This window comes from Onychostruthus taczanowskii, unplaced genomic scaffold (assembly GCF_017590055.1).
Source record: "Onychostruthus taczanowskii isolate IOZ18803 unplaced genomic scaffold, ASM1759005v1 scaffold32, whole genome shotgun sequence".
NCBI lineage: Eukaryota > Metazoa > Chordata > Aves > Passeriformes > Passeridae > Onychostruthus > Onychostruthus taczanowskii.
In genome coordinates, this window is record NW_024500572.1 from 2,965,078 (window position 1) to 2,983,221 (window position 18,144).

The window sequence follows — 18,144 nt, forward strand, 5'->3', positions numbered from 1 at the left end:
TTTTCAGCAGCAGTTGTGGTTCACAAGCAGCAAACAGCTTGGTGTTTTCACCTGTGAAGTGAAAGTCCTGGCATACAGAGGCCAAACTGGATTTTCTCAGCTCTGCCATTACATGCTTCAAATATATTCTATTCCTGATGTAAATCTGATGGTGAGGATTGTAACTACAGACTCACAGGTTTTGTTCATGGAGCACTGGAAGCATTGCTTTAGTAAAGGCAATAAGGAAGCAGCATTCCAAACCACAAAATGTTGGTAGTAGGCACAAAATGTATTTTCCCATCCAAGACAGAACTTTACCAGTTCTGTCTTGGGGAAGCAGGCCCCTAAAATCTCCCACTAAAAGAAGAAAACCTGACCTGGTATTCATACCAGAACAATTGATTGGAAGGGTGTGGTCAGGTGTAAAAATTTTACTTCTGTCTGTAAATTCTGTATTTAGAAGTTATATGGTTTTGAATGGAAGTCCAGAAGATCAGTTTTCTGAGTTTATTTTGTAAAATTCCTTGCTGTTCTGGATAAGTAGCAGAATTTTGATTTGTGGATCTTTTACAAAGTGGCTGAGAAGTGTGGGATTTTCTTGTTGTTTCTGGTGCACGGAATGAGAAGCTAGTGAGACATGGTTATTTTTAGTTTTCTCAAGCTGGTAGGCTCTGAGCTAATGGCACTGTTATTACAGCTAATTTTCTGACTATTTTCTGCACTTTAAGCCATGATATCAAGTATGTTTTTGTCATTTTCAACCTGTGGAAATGGTCATGAAAGTTACTCCTTGGGTACCTTTGTCACTGTGTACCCAGGCAGTAACCAGACACAAACACATGGATCTAAACATTGAGTGCACTTAAAATTTTTTGTCCCTTATTTATACTAACGGTGTTAGGCATTTACCTCAATCATTTTAAACATTGGTTATTGTATATCACTTATTTGGGTATAAAATACTTTCATGAAATAAAATATACTCAATTGTTGTGGATTATTTTTTATCTAGAGGCCTAAAATATACTTATTAACTGAAACATGATCTGTTGTAACTTCAAAAGGCATTTGGGGTCACAGGTATGTATTGGGCTATGTTTGGGCAGAGGGGAGGACACAATTACTTGATTGTATTTTTCTATGTGCTTTTAAAACACATACTAGAAACCCTCCTTCTCTAAAGCAAAGGCCTTGAAACCACCAGGAGTGTGATTTCTTAGCAGGAGGAATAAGAGGAGCTGAGCAAAGAGTCACTCTGCCTCTCTTCCATCCTGTTGGTGCTTGTCTTTTGGGTTTTTCCCCATTAATTTTTTTTCCTTTCTTTTCCAAAATAATGGGGATGGGAGGAGGCTACTGAGCAAAGCCACCTGCAGAGGGAAGTATACCTGCAGAGCCTTGAGGGAAGGATGAGGCCGACTGCAACACAAAAACCACGGTGTGGGTTTGACACTCGAAGGAATAAATAACCCAGGATCGTGTTCTTGAATTTTTTTTTCTTCATCTGGTTATTAATTGTGGCTGTCATCAAACATTGCCCGGGCCTCTGCTAAAACAGCAGCTGGATCATGTAATTTAATCTAAATAAAAAGAATACAAATCAGTTATGCAGTGTTATTGAAGAAGCTTAAGGTTTTATAGATCTTAATTTCTTCAGCATTATTGGAGAGTCTCCCACGTATCAGGACTTCAGCTCATATTGCAGCCTTTTAATTATTTAGAAACAACTACACTCCCCTAATTTTATTAGTGTGCTGAACACCACTTTATCTCCTTGAAATAGCTCTGTGTGGGTGACTTTAACAAAACACACTCTTGGGCAAAAGTGCCTTTGATTTGTAGCCTGTTAGGCCTCACCTATAATTTTAATAAAGGGGGTGGTGGTGACAAAAATTTATGAAAACCTGAATTCAGTTTTTCTCCTTTTATCAATTACTTCATATTCTAAGATCAACAGATCTCTACCCATTGAAAGCACAATAACAGCAGTGAAAGTTTATGCTTTGCTTTTGCTTATAGAGCAGAAGAGGATTGGATCATCACTTGGTTTTCAGGGAGTTAAATAAACAGCCAGACTTGCACATCCTGCCTTAGGGTACCAGTAGTTCATCCCAGGCTGTTGGATTGTTGAGGCTCTTCTCAGTGACCTTTGACAAACCACATACAGTAAATATTTTTAGCCACAGAAGTGCTGCTCCTTTCACTCTTTTTGCAAAATAGAGATTGTTTTTCTCTGGTGTGTATTTGGGGTTTATTATTCTGCACTGCTGTAGGTGTGCTTGGTACTTACAGGATTAACTGACTCGTCAAAATTGTGCTCAAAGGGCCTTTGGCTATAGAGAGCAGATTTGAAAAGATAGGAGCAATGAAGATGTGAGCTGTGAGCTTTGGAAGGCTGCATGTGCCTGGTGTCACTTTGAACAGTCCTGTCCCTGGGCCAGAGGAAGGTGGGTGGCCTTACCTGCCATGGGGCTGTGCTGTTCCCTGTGTTACTGGAGCAGAGTGGTGAGCTGTGATTATCCAGGGAGGTTCTGCTTGCCTCTAACTGAAGGGGAGCTTCCCCAGCCCATCCTGCACTGACCATTTTGTTTCACATCTGTGGTTTGCAGCCCATGAGGGTTCAAGCTGAGACTCTTAGGGCCAGCTCTCACTTGGAGTCACATCTGTTCACTGCTGATTCCCATTTCCTCTTCCTCCAAGAGCACAGAGCTGGGGACAGGCTCTCCTGTCCACCAAAGTGTCGTGCAAGGACCCAGTGGCTGCCAGTGGCTTTGTGTCTCACCAGATCTTTGGGATAGGGCCTGGCTCTTCCTCTGCAGTGTGTGTCAGTCAAGGGAAAAGAGGAGCAGAGGATGTGGGCTCTAGGACACCATCTGCCCCCCTTGGGCCCAGGTGGGAAGCTGCACACACCCCTCTGCCCCTGGGGCTGCTGGGCACAGTGGTGAGCCTCTTGGAGGAAAGAGCTGCTGTTGGCCCTGCAGGGTCTGCTCAGCCTCAGCAGCTGGGCTTGGTGAAATCATTTGGTCTTGACACAAATCCCACTATTGTCTGTGCTCTATTGTCCCCATTTCCTTTGTGCTGCATCAGGTCTCTGAGCAGTTCTGGTGCATGAGAACTGCATTTTTTCAGATGTAGGCAATTGGGAGGCTCCAGCAGAGGCTGCATGAGCTGTTAGTCCCTATGGGGCCATTTAGGATGCTGCTGGCCAAAAGACTCTGAGCACACACCCCATGGGGGAAATCTCTTGAGAAGTGAAATGCTACCTGGAGAGCTGACCCGAGCACTGATGAATACAAACACTAACATTTCCAAGCAATTACCTCTGGGAGGGGAAGCTCAGAAGGGGCTGGAGCGTTGTCTCTGCCAAAGTCAACCAGAACTCCACACTTTGGTATATCTGCTACCCAGATGCCTTCTAACAGCTGTCCCTTATCTAGGTAGAAGTATTTTCCTGGGCCATGCTTCTTGCCATCTTTCCAACCTCCTTCGTACCGATTTCCATTTGCTGCAATTGAATACATGAACAGACCTTGAAATTTGCACTATTGTGTTAAGGGGTTACAAATTAAATCAATCAACAGAGCAAACCAGCAGAGGAGAAGATGATGTGTTTGGCTCCTCTTAGTAATTTCAAGGTGGCTGTGGTACTGTGTGTCATTTTGATTTTGCAGTGCTCCATTTGCTGTGCCACAGAGGGAGAAAATGCTGCAGAAGGAGCCCACACTTGCTCACTTGGAACCAGGACTCTGCTCACCTGCTGTGTTCTCACAGTGATACTCATTTTTTGCTAACACAAGGAGCCAGTATGCTCAAGGTAAGGGACTGGTCCCTGAGTCACTCTTCACAACATGAAAAATTACAGGACACAAGTTTCAGATTTGTCACTGCAACAAATCACACAGGATCTCTGGCTTGAAGAGGTTTGCTTGTCTGGGCAAGGAACAGAGCACTGATTGCTGTCCAGTCAAAATAATCTTGATTTCAAAGAATACTTTTAGTTAAGTTTTTCCTCAGTGAATTACGGGGTGAGAATTGCTGCAAGAGTCTGAACGGTTCGGGCAGTCAGTTACAGGCTGTTTTTCCAGCTGTACTGCTTCTCTTGGCATTTTTCTGCAAGTTGAGAGAGGCTTTTTTTGGGCTCTCTGCTGCTCTCCAGGAATCCACCCATCCATCACTAACAGGGAAAGCAGAGCTGCAAGAGGAAGAGAGCAGCCTCATCCATGGATGCTGGTTGAGAAAGGGCATCATACCCATGGTGATGCTAGGGGTTGGGATAAATCCAGACCACCCTGCTGTCACTAGGAGTGTCCTCTGCTCACCCCTTTTCCTACATACAGTGTTTCTAAGCCCAAACCCATGGGGATTTCTAACCATGTTAGTGGAAATACCTTTGAGTCTCAGCTGAACTCTGCCATTCTTCATCACAAGAAGTGGCTGAAATACCAGGGCACCCCACACAGTGCTGCAGAGATAGCTGGGACCTGCCAGGATGCTGTAAGGGAAGAGGGGAAAACCAAAAGGCTTCCAGAGAATGTGGCTGCTGGATTGCTCAGGCAGGGTCTGGTTAACAGGCTGGAGCCATGGTGATGGTTATCTACAACTTTAATCTGGTTTTGTGCTTATCTGCAACACCAAGCTGCCTTGTCCATGGCTGGGAGCAGCTTGGCTTCTGCACTCAAGCCACCAAGTGAGAAACCACCAAAACCACAATCCTGGCTGCAAGGAGGGGGCAGTGAACACCCTGACTGCACTGTGGTACCTGGCTGTTCCCATCTGCTCTCCTCCCAGCGCACCAAGGCTGTGTTGCTCACAACCACAGTCCCTGTGGATGTGAAGTGCTCTGGTACAAAGCTGTTGGGGAATGGATGTAGCAGAGGCAGCAGATCAGTGCGGTGCTCTCAGCCAAGCTCACCCTCACCGGGCACGCTGCCACTACAAGCAATTTAATCTTGAGCTGCAGCTCATCATGACCTCCACTGAAGAACTCCTTTTCTTTCACATGGCAAAGCTGCCGGCACGTGGGCGCACTCCCAGCAGCTGAGCTGAATGCATTAAGCTTGTGGGTATGAAATAATTGCTCCGGCTAATTTTAACCAAAAGGAATCCAGCTAACAATCAGTTGCAGGCTAGGCTGGAGGCAACTGAGCTCTGAAATGGTGTATCAGCCACAGCTCAGCCTGCAGGGGTTGTTAGTTTAGAACTAACAGGGCCTTTGACAGAGCACAGCAGATCAGTGCAAGATTCCCCCTGGAAGCAGGTGCTGATTTCATCCAGATGAGCCATCAGTCCAAAGCGACTTCACAGTCAGCCGAGGGAGCACAGTCATGCATGTGGTGTGCAGAGAAGGTCAGGCTCATTCCTCCCAGCTGCTTTGCTTAGCTAATTACTAGCCTTGAGATCACTTTCAAGCAAAAAAAGATAGAATAGATGAATAATAATATTGAGATAATATTTATTCAGATGTTCTTGGAAGCCATGCCTGGTATTGCAGAGATGGTTGGGATTGTTTGCTTTGGGGGAAAATGTGTTAAACTCCAAGGAAAATAAGGAAAAAAGCATTACATTTCTGTATTTATGCTGAGATTGGCCCTAACATTCCCAATCCATTATGTACTTGGGGTTATTTATGGAAAAGGATTGTGTACTAATGAAACCCCTGTGTTCACTCAACACAAGCCACTGTCGGAAGTAGACAGAGGGGATGGAGCAAACTCAAAAAGAAAACTATGTTGTTGTGGTTTTTTCCCTGTGCTGGAAACTGAACTCTTCTTTGGTATTCAGTGCTAGAAAGCCTGTCTGGCAAAGTGCCTGACTTGAAAAGAGAGATTTGCTCTTCTCTGACCCAACAGTATATTATCTCTAACCCGAACCATCCCAGTCATTTAAATGTAAATCACAGCAAAAGTAAGCTTTCATGCGTGTGGGCTTACGGGCTTGAGCAGTGCAGTGCCGGCCCTTGCTCAGCCTGCGCTGCCTCCCGCTCCAGACCAGGAGGGGAGGGATGACACGGAGCAGCCGCAGTCCTGCTGCAAGGCCACAGTGTAGCACAGACATCTGGGTGGCAGAGACACCCGGAGAGCAGCACGACACCAAACAGCTTGGAGGGGGCAGGGTGAGGGTGCTCGGTACTTACGGAGCTGCAGCAGGCCCTGCCCGTTGGGCTGATCTGTCAGCCACTGTCCCTCGTAGGTGGAGCCGTCCTTGTAGTGCATCTTTCCCCAGCCGCTGCGCAAGCCATTGCTCCACTCGCCCTCGTAGAGCTCCCCGTTGGGGTAAAAGAACATCCCCCGGCCCTGGACAGCAGCACAGAGATGCCTGGTTAGGAGCTGCTCTATTGAAAGGGGTCAGTGTTCAATTTTGGAACATCACTTTGATAGAATATTCCTTTGTTTATTACTCTTAGACGTGGCTGCTGGCAGCCCAGCTCCGTGGCTGTCCTTGTGTTGAAGGGAATGAGATGTGGTAGTACATTTTTGGCAAACAGTTTTATTCCCTTGACAAAACCTTGGGTTTATATCTCAGTGTGTTATTATTGGCATGATTGCTGCTAATATTTAGCTAAAAGAGGGTTTTACAAGTATATAAACCTGCCTGGAGATAGGCAGCATTAAAGGATGTGTCTCTCAACACGGGGATTTCATGTCTATCAACCCTGACGACGTTTCCAGCTCAGTGTGTCCCAGCCTGGGCAACTCCACCTCTTGTTTGTTTTACATGTATGTTTGCCATTAAGAAAAGTCCAGAGGTACCCCCTATGCCAGGGAGTGATACCAATAAGACATATTTCCATATCACTAACACATTTTCCCATAGGAATAAAGTGTTTTCTTTTTTCTGAGCAAATAATAAAACCAGTTCTGGAAACAACGGATTTTTCTGAGTATTAATTTCATTAAACTGCATGGATGTAAGGGAGAAGCTTTTTAAGATGAAAACCCAACCCTAGTGATATTTGGATGTCATTATAAATCTTTCAGCAAAGCTCAATTATGGAAAATCTAACCTTAAAGAACAGGAAGGGAAGCTCCCTCCCAGAGACAGAAGCCATGGAGCCACACGCCCATTAAAAGCGTTGGTGGAGATGAGTTTAATTTAAGAGCAGACACAAAGACAAACACAAGGTTTCCATTGGCAGATCCAAAAACGTTCCTACAAGGATTTTGCATATTGCATTGCAGTCACTTCTACCAGATGACTTTCTCATTATGTTCCTTTTAGGAAAAACTGATTAATGTGACAGGCTTAATTTCCAAAAGAACTCAAGTTATTTGCCTATTATGCTGTAAAACTCCCAGAAGAAGGTGCATTTTCTGGCAGTGCTTATAATACAGGTTCCTCTGACTTGTTCAAGGACAAGAGTAATGAAAGGGATGGGTGGGGAGGATTAAGAGACAGGATGTGAAACCTCCCATCGTGCTTGGCCAGCTGCAGGTGAGTCTGAGCAGTAACCACTGCTCTGTGGCAGCTGGTGGGAGCTTGGGGCTCTAGCCTGGTAACCAGCAGATGGGTAGGGATGACTCCTTCTCCAGGAAGGAGATGGCACTCCCGTACAAATCTTGGATTTTTAGTCTTGATCATTCAATTCAGCCTCAGCATTGCACAAATTAGCATTTTAAGTAATCTTCTTGCACATGCACGCCCAACTCTTCCCCGTGTTTTGGGTCCCACTGCCTCACTGCTGACAGAAAATCTCACTTACACTTCTTCTGTCATTTTCCCACCAGCCTGTGTACACCCTCTTGTATTCCTTGGTCACTGGGTCAAGAATGCTGTATGAGCCATAACCGTCCCGCTTCCCAAACTTCCAGTCACCGCTGTAAATAGCTCCTGTGCTTTTCCAAATCTGGGTGCCTTTACCTGTTTAACAAACAAGAGGAAAGAGGGAGACCATCATGGTTAGGAGAAGGGTGCACAGGGCTGCCCTTCCTGCTCCATCCCAGGCAGGGCAGCACTCCCTGCACAAAGCCAGGCTCATGTCTGGGATTCAGTTTAGCTTCCCAAGCTGGAACCATCGTTAATCTTGATCAGGGTCTTCCTGTGTGGCCTCAGCTGAATGCACTGAAATCTTTCCAAACCTCAGTTTACTGCTTGTAAACAAGTCTGTCCTGCTCTGGCTGCTCCTGGCTTGGACAGGGTCTCCTCCTGCTCTGTCCCCTGCACCCCCTGCCACATCTTGGGAATAAATTAAGATTCCTGGAACCAAGTCAGGAGCTAAGAGAGCTCCAGGGACTGTGCAGCCAGGGCACATCCCAGTGCATGGAGCTGACTGCAGTTTGCTGTTATTTGGAAAGGATTTTTAAACATCTTTAATAGAGATATTTTGGGTAGTTGCCCTTCAGCGCATGCAAAATATCTTCAAGTTACCTATTAGAAATGTTTCTGTATTTTTGCATTACATATATCAAATATGTGTGTGTGTGTACATATAGTCCTACATGAATGCTCTTCCAGGAGCATATAGAGCACATAGAACCACTGACCACTTCCCCCTAGGAAACTTTGTAAGAACATCTAAGTGCTATTTTGTCTCAAAATTATCTATCTTACCATGTTTCAAGTTGTCCAGCCATTCTCCAGTATACTGATCCCCATTTACAGCATAAATTGTGTGTCTTAATCCACATTTCTGGGCTTTCCTGTCCCATTCATAAAAGAGAGGATCTCTAGCCCTCGGATACTTTATGACAGGCATATTGCTGGTATCTGGAGAAGAAAACAAATTATTATCAGCAATAAATTAGAAAGTACTAAGTGCCTGTACTAAGGCAGGTACAGGCAGAACAGTATTTGTGAGCCATGCACAGAGATACAACAAACAGGAGGCAACTAAAGATACTGAAGTACAAACCAGCACTATGTGAGAATGGGCTCATAGCATAGCCTGGCCTGCTAGGAAATGTAAAATAAATCTCAGCAGCTCAGGTTTGTGGCAGGCATTGATCTCTGCATCTGCCAGAGATCTTGGGGAGTGCAGGGAAAGGCATCTCCTCCATACAGCTGATGGAATGGGTCAGGGATTTGTCCAGTGTCCCTGAGGCCCACCTGCAGCTGGGACACTTCATACCCTCAGCAGTAATGCAGCTCAGGCTCCTTTGCTGCTAAAAACATCAGTCTCCAGCTGCCTTGTTAAAAGGGCTTGAAACCACAACGTTTCCCTCTCCCAGGAGGCTGTGGGCTTGGCCAGGGCAGGCCAAGTGCTCGCCAGCCCACCAAGCTCCAAGGAGGTGACTTCTGAGGTGACTTCACAGGTGAGATGGGTTTAAAGCAGGAACAGCAGGCAGGGCATGGTGGGCACAGTGGGGGTGGCTCAGGCGTTGGAGGCCTGGAGGGAGAGGGTCAGTGTGGGGGAAGAGGAGAGAAAAGGAGACGTTTTTTGCCTCATAAATACAGAGGACAATGGTGGAGTGCAGCATAGTGGTGATTTCTGAGCATTGCCAATAGAACTGCTGTTTAGCACAGTGGGAATTTGGCACAGATTTGGAGGTGAGAGTGGTCTCCTATAAACCATAAGCAAAAGCCAAAAGGTGGCTGTAGAAATAAAAGCAAGTTTCTATGAATGCTGTTAACATCCAGAGCTCGGCTGGAGCCCGGCGGGGTGGGATGCTCTCCGATTTTGTCTCCTGGGCTCCCCCTTCTGTCCTGATCCGCTGGACTGAGCCATTTCGAATGATTTTGCTGCGTCTTTCCCTTCTCGGCAGAGCAAAGCTCTGGTTCCTGCTGTGCTGTGGGTGACAGGGAGCCCAGCAGGGGAGAAAAACTGAGCCTTGGGAGGAGAGGGAGAAAGAAAGGTTCTTTAGGTCCTTGCTAGGAAATAAAAGCTAGAAATTCTAACTAAGAAAATACTGTTAAGAGTTCAACCTCAGTTTTGCATTTTCCAGTGGGAAATGGTCAACAACGATTTAGAAGGATAGCACTGCTAAATAAAAATACTTATGGGTCCAGAATGAGTCTTGGTTAGAGGACGCCGAGGACAGGTCTGTCCCTCGGTATGGTGGAGTCACAGCCCACCACAGAGGATGTTTCTCCAGCAATGCAAACACAGGATACACTACAACTGCTGAGTTCCTCCCTTACTTTTGAGTGCTGCAGCTCCTGGAGAAGGAGGTCTTGCCAATATTTGCCAATGGCTGGGTTTTTTCGGGACACTGTGCCACTCTTTGCTGGCTTGAGCCTGTCCTGCCCTCACTGGGGAAGCAGAAGAGCCAAGCTACAACAATCTGTACCCACCCTGACACTGGCCATGACCTCTGAGCAGCTTATGCCTGAGACAAGAAGCCTCCTCTCTCTACCCCTGCCAGATGGGAGCCTCGCTTTCCCACCAACACATCCCACCACTTCTTTAACTCAAAGCTTAGGATTTACAAACCCCAGGGAGGATTCCCAGCTGCGGGGGCAGCCCCATCTGCTCGCCGTGTCCTGCGAGGCACAGCCCGCGCAGAGTACCCGAGGTAATGCGGGCTGCCGGGAGCCGCCTTTATTTGCTGAATCCCCTTCTAAATTTACGTCAGCGATGCCAGGTTTGCGTAAGTGATAACGCAGTCGGTATTCGCCTCCCTGCATGTTTTCAGCCGCCCACTCCCAGGGCGCGGGGAGGCTGGCAGCGAGAGGCAGGCGGTGCAGAGTCGTTCCGCTTGCAGCTCTCGGTACGAGGGCGAGACGCTGCTGCTCCCGTGCGCCTCTGCCGCGGCGTTTGGGGATGAGGCTCGTACAGACCCCCGCGTCCCCCTCCAGACGCTGCTCTGCGACTTTGGCCGGGTCTCTGGTAAAATGCAGCTTTAGTCTGCACGGCGCTACTGGAAGCCCATTTTTTTTCAGAGCAATGCAGTGTAGCTACTTTTTTACATCTTAATGAAGAGCAAGGAGGGAAGCACACCTGGCCGCAGAGAAGCGGCTACAGGCTGACCCTGGCAGAACCCTGCCTGGCACCGCACCCCGTGCCCCGTGCCTGACTGCCCCCGGCCCCGAGGCCCAGCTGAGCTCAGCCCTTGCCGTGACCCAGCACCACGACACTGCCCAGCAGGAGGGTCCCTTTGCCAGCACCCACCAGCGGAGCGGAGTCACCCCCTCCCCTCCTGGCCCCCAGGGCGCTGTCTGCGAGCGAAGTGCTCAGGGCTGCTCCTGCTGCTGCTCCTCCCCAGCGGGAGCCGGGCAGGAGGGCAGCGGTGCGAGCGGCCGACAGGGAAAGCGCCCAGCCCGGTTTGCAGAGCAGCCTGGAGCGCGGCCGCCGCTCTCCCGCCGCCCCCGATGGCGAGGGCCGAACCGCGGACACCGACCTGTGCTGGTGGCGGCTCGGTGCTGCCTGCGGCGGCGGGGTCGCCATAGCAACGTGCCAAACTCCAGCGCTGAGGGCCACGGCAGCGGCCCCGGGCGGACAGGGATGTGCCGGGACACGGCACCACACGCTGGTGCCCTCGCTGAGCACCGGGGATGGAGCCGGAGCCACCGGGCACACACAGCGCCGTGCAGCTACGTGCCCTGAGCTCGGGATGTTCCAGCAGAATATGAAGTGCTAATAAGCAACGAGTGTTTCACCTCTGGTTGGTTTTTCATACGCCCAGCAGCAGAAGGCTGGAAATGAAAGCACTGATTACAGCACCGATTAGTAACAAATAAATCAGCCTTGCAAATGTCAGGAGAAATAGGAGAAAGCTCCTGAAAATGCACATCAGCGGTCTTAAAGGAGAAATCTGAATAAACCTGACACTAATTCCCTCATCCATTACATTTCTTCCACAGCCGTGGTGAGCAGGGATTGCCACTCTGGCCTTATGGGTGTCTGTAATCATCTTCCCTAATGGGTAATTGACTGTGCACATTTCTAGTATCACCCCACAGCTCTGGTATGACTCCCATGAGCCAAATGCATTTGATTCTCTTCCTTTTACTGCATTTTTTGTGCACAGCTCTGCAGGCTGTAAGGTAAAAATGTTGAGGCAGGTGGGAACTCTTGTGATGAAACAAAGCAGCTGCCTCTGTAAAGATGAGATACAGATCAGCCTTCCCTGATGAGTGTTCTTTTGCCATCTTCCATATCTGAGGCATTGAATGTGGCTTAAACGTTGTGTCCATGCTCAGGTAGGACAGAGAATGGATTCATTCCAAGTGTGAGTGTGACTGAAGGCAAATATTCCATTTCCCATGGCATGTGTAAGGGCCATGGAGCCAAAGTGCCACTGCCTGGGAAATCAGGTGTAGGAAAATGAAGTGGAGGGAAGGAAGAGCTGCTCCACAGACAACATGAACTGGTGTGGAAATGATGGAGGGAGATCTGTACCGAGGGAAATACACACATGGAATTTCTTATGTTAGATTAGATGGAATTTCATGTTAGATTAGGAATTTCTTCATAAGAAATCACATGGAATTTCTTATGTTAGATTAGATGAACTGGGAAGATGGCAACTGCTAGCAAGCATTTCCAGGGATGTAGGAGAGGCAGAACTTAAAGACTTCTTTAAGCAGGAAAAAAAAATAATTAGAGAAAACCATGGAAGCTGACCAAGTTAGGAAATACTTATACAACAGAAAATGTCTCCTGTTATTAAAAATGAGATGAAAATATCCAGGAAGGATTTATTCACAGTCACTCATATTAAAGTGTTCTGGTTTGGGGCAGAGCCTAGGAATTACAGAAGACAATCATTCCTGTGTTTCACCATGGCCAGGCATAAGGGCTGGAGTGAGGACAGAAGTTTGGGGAGGAAATAAAGAAACCCATGAGGGAGAAGCAAAAATGCTTATTGCAGCCCAAAATCTACAGCTTGAAATTACAACCAGAAATAGCCTTCTCTGGAAAAGTATTAACTATTATTTCAGCCCCTATATAGCACTGCACTTAATTGAGAGATTGGCAATTAAAATAATTAGCTAATTCAGACCATTTTACCTGTCTATTTTTAAAGGGCATGGGCTGCCTGAGGTTTTTGAACTGCAAGTCCAAACTATGTCACACCTAACCACAGCTTCTGCTAACCAAAAGTTACATACATATTTGAAAAGTAACATATATTTGAAAACACTAAAAACTTTAAAAGAGTAAAAATATTTTAGCAACAAATTAAACTTCACAAATTGGGATCAAAAACTGCCTCTGCAAAAACCTCTGTATCTGGATATGATGGAGAGTGCTGCCTCCATTCCTGGGTTGCTTATTTTAAATTCTTCTGCTCCTGATCTTTGTGTGTTTGTTATTTTACTTCTGCAGTCCCAGAGTGGGTTATCAGCACCCTCACACACACTCCTGCCCCCTCCAAAGAGGCTTCACAAAAACATTTATCTAGGAAGAGGCTGTGTGTGATTCCCCTCTACAGTTTTCTTAGTTCAGATATAAACATTTGAATCATACTTAATTATTCTGTCACTTGATGATATCATTCTGTACCTTTTTGTATTACAAGGGTACAGAGTGGGAAAATATAAGCATATCCTTCTTACAAAAAAAAGACAAAATTAGACCAGCTTGAAGAGAAGGTGGTGATATTTGAAGTTTTATCAGAAAGTTCTTTTCGCTCACTCAAATGAAATTTTACTTAGAAAATGTCATTATTCCATTTTGAGAGAAGGAACCTCCTTAGTAAGTAGGAAGTGGGGATAATTTTTGTAAAGGGTGTCAGATATACCTAGAATATATAACCCAGTCTAAGAGTGAGATATAACTCAAACTGACCCAGAAATGTCCTAACCAAACTCTTCCTCTCCCAAGGGCAGTTGTTTCCAGGCACAACATTGAGGCCACTATGAAAAGTAGGGTCAAAAACTCAAACTATGATGTGCTAGGAGGAGAATTTGGGTTTTCTTTGACACAATTCCCCTCGTTCCAGCCTTGCCAGCCAAAATTTGGCCCCAAATACTCTTCTTGGCTGTTTGGTTTCTTTTTCTTGTTTCACTCTGACAGGCACTGGCCACTGACACCAAGGAACAACAGCAAAACCTTCACCAGGCAGTGCTGCAGTTCTGCTGCTGCTTGTACTGTTGCTGCTTTAGTTGTCTGGCAGTTGATTAAACCCTGCATTTATTAAGACTGAAAGGAAGCTTTTAAATCTGTCCATGTAAATTATGCTGCAATTCAGCCCATTATTCTGCCAACACAGTTCATTGCAATGAACTCCACTTGCAGGCTGGACACACTGAAGAGCCAAGCACTGGGAGTTTGTGCATGGAAACATGCCCAGAAACACCTTTCTGCAGCATATGACATATGATGCACTGTGACATATGATGCACTTCCATTTTTTTTCTCTTTTAAGGGCAGGATTAATAATAATTAAAAAAAAAAAAAAATTAAAAAAAATTAAATATAGCCCAAAGCCCTCAATATTCCAAATCTGAAACCAATCATATTTGCACTGAAAGGAGACAGCTGCTCCAAGCTGAGTTTGCTTGCACTAAGCTTGGGGAATTACCCAAGTGAAATGTCCAAACCAACTGAAAACTGTCAGAATCAATAAATTAAATTTATTCTGGGAACTTTGTAGAATAAATAGAGAAAAAACATTTAGGGAAACATATGTTGGAATTCTTTAAAGGTGAAAAGTGTTACAACAACATACTGTGGAAGTGGGATGCTCAGATGTGTGTTTTATTGCTGCTATATTCAAAAGAAAAGCCAGGGAAGAGGTGGGAGGGTCTTGGACTCCAACCAAGCCCGTTTTGGTGAGCTGAAGGAACATCCCCACCACTCTGCTCTAAAGAATTGTCATTAGCAGGATTTAGGAGGGATTGAAGTGAAAGGTTTGAGGTGTAAACTTCACCTGGTTGCCTCTGGCTTAAGAGGCAGCCTTGTGGGAAAGCGTTTAAAATTCTTCCCTTTTTGTTGGGAGCAGTTATCTCAAGATAAAAACCATGTTGGTTTTACATCAAAACAACCTGAAGTTAAACCCCTGGGTTATCTGGAATGTTCAGGCACTTAGATAGTCATGCAAACTGAAAGGCTGAAGTGCTGGAAGCTGACACCAGATACCCTCTCCCCATGAGTTCCTGTTGCTGCCGATTTACAGTTCTTGGTCTCTGCTTAACTACCCACAACAAGGTAGAGGTTTAAAGGTAAAGTTATGGTGTTAATTCCTTAAGTCACCCAAAGCTGAGAATTATTTACTGACCATGGAGTGCTTTGCAAGACTTTTAATATCATTGGAGGCAGATAAATTTGGCCATACTTGAGCTAATGCCTCACTTCAAGTCCTTACTTTATTCCTTAATTAAGGGATAAATCCAGACAATACAAGATGAATCAGCAGTATGAATCTCCAGCTGAAACATGTGCCAAGTATTTTATTTATCATGGCTTATTGTCATCTGGTGTCAGAATAGGGACTCATCTACATTTATATTTTGTCCTTTCTCCTTTGCTGTGCTGGAAAGAATCTGCATTTCTAGGACAGGGGAAAAGCATCAAAGGAAACAGCCTCAATTATCTTAAGAGGAAAGAATGAATGGAATTTGCATTCAGGAATAGTCTGGAGGCTGAAGGAAAGGAGCTCACGTGTGGCTGTACATATATATATATATATATAACTATGTGTACTCAAACAAAATCTAACACCCAGAGAACAAATAGTCACAATTTCACTGTGATCCTTAACTTGATTTATGAACTCAATTTCTTAGACACGTTTTCTGGCAGTGAAAGGTTGGTGAGTTGGGATTAATTAAGGTAAAGGCAAACCAGAGATTTCACATTTGTAAATTTGCTGCGCAATGGCCTTAGGTGATCTCTGGCAGCAGAAAACAGCCATTAAACTTGCAAGATACTGTGAAAAATGATAATAAAATATTGAAATTCAGAGGACAAGCACCATTCCTCATGTGTTGCCACAAGTGAAAGACAGGCGAGGTGTGGGAGCCCTGAGCATCAGCTGCACAGAGCCCTGCTCCCCATCCAGGGCTGAGGGGATCACTTATCCCAGCTTGCTTTGGTTTTGTTCACAAAGATGTGATTCAAATAATGAGATTATACAAACAGCTACAGCCTCCCAGGAGCTGGGGACAGCTTACAGGTAATTCTGAAGTATTTTGTAATGGTGCAAGGTTAAATAATGCAGAACCAGCTGTAAGGCCAGCCCTGCTACACCCCCATTGCTTGTGCTTATGTTTGTGTGGTTTCTGTTTGAAAGAAAATGCAGATCTCTTGAATGAATATTAATTAGCATGGCTTAGTTAAAAAGTTGAAATAAATCTTTTGGGGTAATCATTATGCACAGCCACAAAACGTGTAAGAATTGTTCCTTGTCAAGAGGTGTAGGGGACAGGTAGGAAAGTTTGGGATAAATCCCTTGGTGTTCTGGGAGAGCTCTAGGGCTGGCACAGCAGGCTCTGAGTGGGAAATGCACATTTCCTGCCTTTGTATGTGAAATACCAACCATGGCCTTAACTAAATGTCATCAGCCTGCAGAATTCCAGCCCAGGACAAATATTCATGTCTGATAAGAGTTTTCTTCTGCTCTTTTGAGGCTTACAGATCAGAATGAAAGGAATACTTTTAAGGACTATTGACAGTTTATGATGTCTTCTAAAAGCACCTTTTCCTGAACTGACACAAGCAATCCTACAAATGTTGAAGTGTTTTTACTTTCTGGATTCCCCCAGATCTGCAGGAAGGTGTCAGCACCCCAGCCTCAACAGCAAGGGGTGAGATGCAGCCACATCTCAGGGATGGCTCTGTGGTAAACTGGGCTGACAGAGAACTGCAAAGGTGAAGGGAATGTTTGCATGTGGGAAGGAAAAATAACTTTGCTGGCAGGGAGTATTCCAACCTTGTGGTGAACTGGAAAGTTTTGGCACGTGTCCAGCGCAGAGTTAATGCTCCGATCTGAGACGTGATCCTCCTTCTTCCAAAGTCTGTAATCCAAAATCCAGGCCTCCTGTAACAAACAATCCTGTTACATAGGATTGTGGACAAATGCTAGAATCCAGGAAAAATTTAATACAAATATAACAAATTCCTGTGACATTTCTATTATGTTGATTCATTTATTATTCTGCTTCAGGGTTACCAAGACCTGCCACAACACACGTGTTTGATCTCTGGACAATCATGGCCTCACTGGAGAAGCAGCAGGGACAATGCAACATCCCTGGGGCTGGTGGTTCTTAAACCAGCAGAAATCCCAAACCACTGCAAGTTCTGAGAGGGTTTCTCTGGAAACTGAATGCAGAAGATCGTCAACGGCATTTCAGGTGTCCACCCACAAATGTATGGAAAAAACATGCAAAAAAAGCCAAACAGTGGACCTAGAGAAGGACCAGGGACAGCAAAACACTGAGGAGTGTCTCTACACCCAATGTTTTTGGTTGTTTATGTGAAATTCAAGGAAATGGGATCCTACATAGACTCCTCATGAAAAGACAGCATTGCATTTGTGTTTTTACTTTAGCTTCACTCCTCCCCTCTCCTCTCCTTTGTACCTTTTCTTTTCAATTGCTTCCTTCCCCTTCCCTTTTTCTTCCTCTTTGCCAATTTCTACCCTTGCACAAGAAATTCACAGGATGTGCTGTCAACATTTACAACTCTTCCCACCCTGCCCCAGAACATCAGGCTCAGCTCACAACTGGCCAGTCCAGCTGCTGAGTGGGTAATTGTAAAAAAAAAAGACATCAGGAATCCTCTTGTCGTCTTCTGTGACACCAAGGACCCGTGATGAAGGTCCAGGCAGCTGCAGGGCTGAAGCTGCCTCAGATTCAGCCACCAGCTCTCTCTGAGGGGGCTGGCCCTGTGCAGTGGAGGGTTTAATCTCCCCTCAGCTCCATGCGTGATGAACCACCCTGAAAGGGCAGGAAAATGCTTCCATGTCACACCACGGAGCACTTCAGGTGCTGCCACAACACAAGAGGGCTCAGGAGAGGTGCAGGGCCTCCAGGATGTGACCAGGGCAGGGTGAGTGACAGCAGCCGAGGGGACCCCCAATCTGAGGGGAGCTTTGGCCTGAGGAGAACACAGGCCTGACGGGTGCTGCGCCTGAGGGGACCATAACGGGAGGGGATCCCGGGCCTGAAGGGGGCCATCACAGGAGGGGATCCCGCACCTGAGGGGAGCCTTGACCTGAGGGGAATCTCCGTCCCGAGGGGCTCTGGCCGGAGGCGAGCACAGACCGCAGCGTTCCCTCACCTGCCGGGTCCCTCCCCTGAGGCGGGCGGTGGAGGGCGGGGGCGGGGCCCGCCCATGACCGC

The 18,144-nt window shown here is 46.2% G+C and overlaps 1 protein-coding gene across 2 annotated transcripts; it reads right to left on the reverse strand.

The window, feature by feature from the left end:
• Positions 1–532: 532 nt before the first annotated feature.
• MORN3 (MORN repeat containing 3) lies at positions 533–18,121 on the reverse strand. 2 transcript variants are annotated; one of them, XM_041410170.1, is made up of 7 exons: positions 18,000–18,121; positions 16,731–16,838; positions 8,527–8,682; positions 7,679–7,836; positions 6,113–6,272; positions 3,300–3,484; positions 533–1,559 (listed from the first exon to the last, which is right to left on the reverse strand). In XM_041410170.1, exons 3-7 carry the CDS (start codon positions 8,669–8,671, stop codon positions 1,491–1,493), a joined length of 717 nt encoding a protein of 238 aa, XP_041266104.1. In that variant the 5' UTR covers positions 8,672–8,682; positions 16,731–16,838; positions 18,000–18,121; the 3' UTR covers positions 533–1,490. The 2 variants fall into 2 exon arrangements, with proteins under 2 accessions (XP_041266104.1, XP_041266105.1); XM_041410171.1 differs by lacking the exons at positions 16,731–16,838; positions 18,000–18,121 and adding an exon at positions 11,253–11,313.
• Between the last annotated feature and the right edge of the window lie 23 nt (positions 18,122–18,144).